Genomic DNA, 8,054 nt, shown 5'->3' with positions numbered 1-8,054 from the left:
CATTTCTTATTTAACTCATAATTATTCATCCTTCTCTCTAATCACCAAACCCCACCCAACTTTTTACTCTTATTTTATTACTCTCCTTAATTCTCATACCCTTAAACAAAGGGAAGAATACATAGAATTGGAGGGAGTACCATTTTATGGTTAAATATAACCACACTGATACAGTCAATGTTGCGAATTACGGTAACTTGTTTTTCAATAGTGGTCATATTTGGTTGTAAAATGATTATAAAATCCCGTCTTATTGCTTCAGACAAAATGACTTGTCTGAAGCAAAACCAACTAAATATCATAAGGAAATAATTGAGATATATGAAATATAGATTAATTTTGTACCACATAAAGTACACTATAACTCAAAATAACTCAAATCGAACAATCAAATAACTCGTCTCAAAAACCCGAATCATGATATAATATACCAAAATTACACTAACCCTATTGAAAAAGACTTGCACTATATTGGAGACAGTCATGACTCATAATAGTAAGAGTGGGCATACCTTTTCAAAGTACAAGTGACTAATTATTGTCAAGATTCAGTGATTCTTGCATCTCTTTACATGCAACGACACCCTTTATTCGAGAACAATTAATCAGTAAATCGAGCACTCAAGTAAGTAGGTGAATTTTTGTTCATGCTTATATGGTTTGGTTCAACGTTTTATTTCAACACGTTTTACTCACATGGGTACGTGTTTAATTATCGGAGTTGGTTATATTTTGACTTACGATGAGGTGTCAAAGTAAAATTCACGTTCAAGTGTCGAATATGCAACTAGAGGTGGCCATTGGGCCAAGCTAGGCTCCAAATTTGTGGCCCAAGCACGAAGCTGAAGAGAGGGCGGCTTGGCCCGGCCCCAGCCCATAGAACGTTTATTTATTTATTGAGTTTTTACTAGGACCAAACAGGTTGGACCGGGAATCTCTGGTCCTTGCCTGGCTTGGATAGGAGGCGGGATGGGGAAAATGGGCCAATCGTGTGACCCCAGGCCGAGTTGGTCTGTACTTTTGAAATTTTGGTTGGCTCTATGTGTGACACATATGCGTGAGGGGATAAGAAGAACTGGAGTAACATAAAGAGTTGATTAATATAAATTGTTGGCGTGTTTAGTTTAAAAATATTTGTTAGATTGTATGATGCTAAGAAAATTCGGATATAGTAATTGAAATATATACGATTCACAAGTCCTAACTCCTGAGGGGTTTTAGTTCATGAGAAACGAAGTAATTAAATAATTTTTTAGTTTAATAATTCATATGAATTCACATTCACATTCACATAAAGGGTAAACAAACAACCACCAAATAGAATAACCTCACAATATTCGAAATGCTATATAGTTTTTTATTAATTAAATCGAGAATCACCCACATGTCTCCAATAAGGCCATAACAATTGATATTTGCGAATTTCTAAAGTGGACATGTTAGACATTTTTTATGACCAACATTATATATTCCCATCTTAATCATCAAGATGCTAATTGCAAGGCATACTCATTTATAGTATATTTCTCAATAATTTAGTTATCCACAATTCTTGTGCTTATCTCATTGAATCCTCACCATATAGCATCATATACTCTTTGCACAATCAACATATATTATTCCAAAAGATTTGATCTAAATCAGTTAACAGCGGCAGAGTCAGAATTTAATGCACCAGAAAAATAATAAAAATAAGGCACAAGAAGGAAAAAACGAAAAGGAAAAAAATGTAACTAACGCGGTTAAATTTTCCGGTTGTGAACAGTGGTGAGGGAGGGTTAGCAGAAGCGCTCGCCCCCGCTGGCTTTGGGAAATTTCGGAACTTGTAACTAAAATTTTCGAATTTTTCCGAGGTCTCCTTATATAATATCTAGTGCTATTTTGGTAGCTACATAAAATGTTGAATTCATGCATGTTGCTTTCAGATACGTTACACGTAACATTATGGTCCAATTTTGATTCCCTAACAAATACTTTTGTCGAACAAACAGTGACACATTATGTTTAATACCGGCCGTCGGAAGAAATGTAAATATTCCTGAGAAAGCATGAGCAGAATGTGGGAATATAATTATATAAATACAAACATACAACGGATGAAGTACGCAGTGACGGAATCAAGATTTGAAGTTGTGGACGGTTCTTGAGATGCCAGTTGCAAAATTATACTGTAAATACTCAGCAACCTTTAACAGACAATTGCTGATGCTCTGATGCTATATTCGTTCTGTCTGTCAATGCTCTCACAGACGGAAATCCCTAGCAAAAGGCATTATGTGACAGATGAGTTCTTTGCAAACTTACCATCTAAGGTTATGTTCAGCTATGTTCATCCACTTACAGCTACAGTTTTACAACAAAACATTAACGACAACATATCACAGTGACTCAAGAGCTCCCGCAAATGCATCTAGCAACAGTACAGTTCTATAGCAGGTCATGTATTATTAGTAGGGCAGATATGAAACTTTCAATACCATTGTTCAAGCTGTTCATAACATCACACCGGAATATATATACTTTGTCACTAAAAGTACACCTTTAGAAAATTTCAAGTTATTAAAATAACGTTCTCACATAGCAAGCCAATAATGGCAAAATTACATAACCTTACGTAGAATATGCAAGTGAAATATAAGTGATCAGTAATTATTGCGTGACAAAGACAGGCAGTCTCACACGGTAAGACAATCCATTTGTATTAAAATCACTTTTGTATTGATAACTGATGGGGCATATTCTGCACCGCTGACCGAGTCAACATATTGAGCAAGGTCAAGGGTATCCACAAAGATAGTCAACGACTCGACGACCCTAGCCGATGGAGCCCATCGGCTGTCACCCGAGTCTCGGCATGGTAGCCGCTAAGCTGGGGACACATATCCGCGTACTCATATCCAAGACCCGGCACGAGCCCGCCACAGTCCGTGGCCGAGGGTACAACGATCTTTCCACCGATAGCCACTTGGCCACTTGGCCACTACGTGACAAAAGGTGAACGCCTATAAATACTCCTCAACCTTCATTGAGGAAAGGATCCACAAAATTGACCTAATAACCACTATTCATCTAGTAATATCTTCCTTATCTCTCTACAATACACTCTTAGCCAAGCAGAACATCTTACCTCTCTAAGTTTCCGACTTGAGCGTCGGAGTGAGTACGCTCGGCCAAAGCCGAGCCCTCGCTTGTTCATCGTTTCGGAGACCGCAGGAAGGACTCTAGCAAGGACATCATTCTACTAGCTACGAGTGGTATCAAACATCTGCTCTGGATTTACACCCGGAACAATTGGCGCCGTCTGTGGGGAATTAGACACTAAAAGCTAGTCACATTCATTCCCAAACAACAAAAACAAAAACACAAGAAAAACCCACCCCAAAAGCTAAGATGTCAAAACAACAAGTAGTCGTGACCGACGAAACCGAGCTACACCAAGATGATACATTTCACCATTCTGGGGTAGTGCAACCCTCCACCGGCGGAGTAATCCAACCGGAATTCGGAATGCCGACATTCACGGACACACCGCCGCCCGTCAACAGGTCACCATCATGGGACAGGTGGTTGACGTAGCAAAACTGAAGACACTCCTGGACCTAATTGGGGGTGCACCAACTCACGCAGGCACGCCAACACGAGCGACGGAAGCCCTCTGGGATGAAGAGACGGTGGTGACAATTTGACCACCAGCCCGCGGCTGGGAGGAGGAAGCCTTTTGGGATGAAGGGTTGACGGTGACGCCTTGATCACCAACCTGCGCAGAGGACCCCCCTACCTGCTGCCCAACGAGACCAAGAGCCGACTGCGGTTAGTCTGCAAAAATTTAATAAAGACATCGTATCAACCCGTATCGACATATCGAAAGCCCTACTGAATTTGAGTCACGGGATAGATAGTTACCATGCTTGGCCTTCTTGACCGGAGGAGGCAACTCCTCGCCAGCAGTAGGGGCTGTCTTCTTCCTCTTACGGATGAGAGGAGATCCCTCCCCATCAGAGTCCCCCTCAGAAGGAATATCAACAATCTCCACTTTCTTGGGGAGAGGGATAGGAGATGGAGCCGAGGTCAATGGTGTTTTTCGCGTCCGACGCACTACACCGCTAACGACCCTCGCCTGAGCCTCCTCCACGCTCAAGCTTTTCAGCCGTCGTTCCATAAGGTCACTCGCCGACTTCCTACGGTCGTGGGCTGCAGCCTTCGGATGCAAGTTAGCAACGGTCCCATCTTTGTGCGACCCCATTCTCCGAAGAAGATCCTCGACAAGTCTTTTCCAAAGTGGTCGAAAAGAAACAAAGCAAGAGTTAGGTAGAGGAAATAAACCGAAATCCGAGGAGCAAGAGCATTAAGAGCGGCGATGGGCCTCACACCGACCCCACTCACCCTGTGCTAGGGCCGGTATGAGGCCCACGTGGCAGAGCGGCTCATCCTGAAGGATGATCTGCGTCGGGGGAATCCATTTTTTCGGTACCCCACTCTTGTCCGTCTCAAAGAGCCTCATTGCCAGCCTCTCATCCTCTTGGAGGTAGACACTGCTGGCATCCATTTTGAGCTTCTTCCGGGAAACCCATCTATCGTGCTCCGCCTGAGTCTCACACCGCAAGTTAACTCGGTGCTGGAAGAAGCAGGGCAGCGGATAGTCATCCGGCACCTTAACGTACACCCACCGGCCTTGCCAGTCCTTACAAGAAGGAAGTTTGTTGACAGAGACATAACCCGGCTCCATCTCCACACTGTACCATCCGACGCGGCCAGAAAATGGTTTGAGATGGTGAAGCCGGCGGAATAAATTGACCGTTGGGGTCTCTCCTTTGAAGAGACAGAGCCAGACAAAGCCGATTATGGTCCTCATAGCCAACGGGTGCAGTTGTGCAACGGCAACGTTCATGGCTCTAATAATGGCCATAACATACCCATTCGGTGAAACCGGAGCCCATACTCCAGATGGTGCATATATACGCCGGTATGGCCCGGTGGAGGGCAACAGACGGCCTGACCCTCCTCGGGGATAACTATTTCGTATCCCCTACCGAAGAAAAAATGGCCCTCGAAAAATTTTTCGCCTGAACAACTGGCGAGCTTATGAGTCCAAGCACGGTCAAGACGAGCCTTACAGGCGTCGCCGTGATCCATAACGTACTGCCTCCCTTCATTACGACGAGGCCTCTCCACTTCATCACCGAAATCATCACCAAAATCGCCATAGGAATCAGAGTCCTCCCATTCCTCAAGAATTTGAGGATCAACTTCAGGAGAAGGAGACCTAGGGCCCCCCGACGCAGGTATACTAGGTCCAGCATCAGCAGAAGACATGTTCACAACAAATTACCAACGAAATAAAAGAAAATTTGTTTAATTACCTTGAAGAAATACACTCGCCGGATCGAAGACCGAAGATTTGAAGAATAGAAAGCCCTTGAAAGTTTAGAAAGATGAAGATTTTGGGAGAAAATTTTCGAAAATTTGAGGAAATGAGAGTAATGGCCAAAATCACGGAATAAACTGCCCTATTTATAGAGAAAAGCCCATGAAGAAGGACCAATCAGGGCACAGCCCATGAAGCGTCAACCAATCAGCAAGCAGACACGTGTCAGACATGCAACCACGGAATGTCAATCGTTGCAACAGTTAAATGTCAATCAATACTACAGTGACCAAGCGTATTCAACACGCCCTTTCACATCTATACACCTGTTCATCTCCCTCAGAAAATTACTAAGTACCCGCTCTCCGCCGGCCACACGATCGACCAAGCCAAGAAGCACCGGCCGGGGGCAATCAAAAACAACCGGCACTCTCAGCCCTGGCCTCGGCCGGCATCATCATTCTCTCCCACATCGGATACCCTTTACGCATCCATGTGGAGGGGGGATATGGTAGGCCTACGAATGATCAAGCCGATGCATCAGAAGAAGCCGACGCAGAAAATTTTTGCAAAATCAATTGCGCAGAATATACGCTCAACATACATCGGAGCCCATACCACGGCATAGGCTACGCTGGGGGCAAATTGATGGGGCATATTCTGCACCGCTGACCGAGTCAACATATTGAGCAAGGTCAAGGGTATCCACAGCATAGTCAACGACTCAGACAGCCTAGCCGATGGAGCCCATCGGCCTGTCACCTGAGTCTCGGCATGGTAACCGGCTAGCCGGGACACATATCCGCGTACTCATATCCAAGACCCTCGGCGAGCCTGCCACAGGTCCATCGGCCGAGGGTACAACGGTCTTTCCACCTGATAGCCACTTGGCCACTTGGCCACTACGTGACAAAAGGTGAATGCCTATAAATACTCCTCAACCTTCATTGAGGAAGGGATCCACAAAATTGACCTAATAACCACTATTCGTCTGGTAATATCTTCCTTATCTCTCTACAATACACTCTTAGCCAAGCAGAACATCTTACCTCTCTAAGTTTACTGACTTGAGCGTCGGAGTGAGTACGCTCGGCCAAAGCCAAGCCCTCAGTTTGTTCATCGTTTCAGGAGACCGCAGGAAGGACTCTAGCAAGGACATCATTCTACTAGCTACGAGTGGTATCAAACATCTGCTCTGGATTTACACCCGGAACAATAACAATAAATGAATGATTTTTTCCAAGATAAAGACTGTCTTATTTTAGAGTTTGTTAATCTAATACGAAAGTGTGGTAGATGCTCCCTTTGATGAACAAACCCGACCCACTAACTCTCTAAAGTCTACCAACACCAACTAAAACAACTCTTCATTTCTACTACGTAGCACTTACGTGCAAAACACCATTGATGCGTTAGTTTAGCAACTAAACTAACATTACCTACTATATATATATGTAATTAGTCGAATTAGTCGTAAATATAGACATCATCTCGTCATTTACGTACAAAAATGGCGATATTCATCTTCCCGTCCATAATTTCATGCAACTTAACATCATGGCATCGTACATTGTTAGTTTATGCCGGGATATGGACATCCTTGCTATGTATCACGGTAGCAATAGCCGCGTTGTCTCCTGAGGTATCATTCATATGGGCGATTTCTCCTACATCGTCGTTCTCCTTGGCGTGCGGTTCTTTTCTAAGAGTTCCGGTGGATCTTCCTTTGGATGTCGTTTGCTTGCCGGCTACGTTATTCCAGCGTTCTAAGCTCGATATGGTTGTTCCTCCTATTTTTGCTGCCCTTGTCGTTGCTAGTTCTGCTTGTCTTGTTCGATTTGTAGGCCTCTGAGTTTTCCCAAATTAAAATATTACTAGTTTCGATTCTGGGAATTACCTTTTTAAAATTTGTGAGGAGTATTTTAATTAAACGTGGCAATTCTGAAATGCTTGTACATATGATCAATTTATTGTTAAGTTAGGATTTAATCGATGTAATTATTTCAAGTGTAGGTTTATCCGGAGTTATTTGATATTCTGCAGGAAATAATCAATCTCCGTGAATTTTCGATAAATGTTTCTTTTAAATTGAAAAGATTCATTGTTTGTGAAATGTATCACTTGATGACCATGAATGTGAATTTTTGCCAAGTGAGTCGGTTCGAAGTGAATAGGTCACAATCAATTTAAGACTAAATAATCAAATGTTGGATTATATGTTGGGTGATAGACTGATAGGTAGAGTTGTGGGTACATAATTTAAGACCGAATAATTAATTTTACGTTAAAGTTTCTTCTAAGCGTGCTTATTTCAGTTTTAAGTTTTTCCATTGATTTTTTTTCAAAAATAGGGCTTAAAATTAAAGAAATTAACAAAAAGGGATTTTGTTGAAAGTTATTACCCAAAATGGGTCCACGTCATACCCGAAGCTAGAATTGTATTTGATGGGGCATATTCTGCACCGCTGACCGAGTCAACATATTGAGCAAGGTCAAGGGTATCCACAGCATAGTCAACGACTCAGACAGCCTAGCCGATGGAGCCCATCGGCCTGTCACCTGAGTCTCGGCATGATGGTAACCTGGCTAGCCGGGACACATATCCGCGTACTCATATCCAAGACCCTCGGCGAGCCTGCCACAGGTCCATCGGCCGAGGGTACAACGGTCTTTCCACCTGATAGCCACT

General features: G+C 43.3%; 1 protein-coding gene across 1 annotated transcript; it reads left to right on the top strand.

The window, feature by feature from the left end:
• Window positions 1-6,871: 6,871 nt before the first annotated feature.
• On the top strand, window positions 6,872-7,217 carry LOC141644121 (uncharacterized). The gene has a single exon (XM_074453609.1). It carries the CDS (start codon window positions 6,876-6,878, stop codon window positions 7,215-7,217), a length of 342 nt encoding a protein of 113 aa, XP_074309710.1. The 5' UTR covers window positions 6,872-6,875.
• Window positions 7,218-8,054: the final 837 nt, after the last annotated feature.

The sequence above is a fragment of the Silene latifolia genome, chromosome 1 (assembly GCF_048544455.1).
Source record: "Silene latifolia isolate original U9 population chromosome 1, ASM4854445v1, whole genome shotgun sequence".
NCBI classification, from domain to species: Eukaryota; Viridiplantae; Streptophyta; class Magnoliopsida; order Caryophyllales; family Caryophyllaceae; genus Silene; species Silene latifolia.
Note: the sequence above shows the minus strand (reverse complement) of the source record. Positions and strands in the feature narration are given on the sequence as shown.

Coding starts and splice junctions, on each gene's coding strand:
- LOC141644121 (XM_074453609.1), top strand. CDS start 6,876: ATGGCGATATTCATCTTCCCGTCCATAATTTCATGCAACTTAACATCA.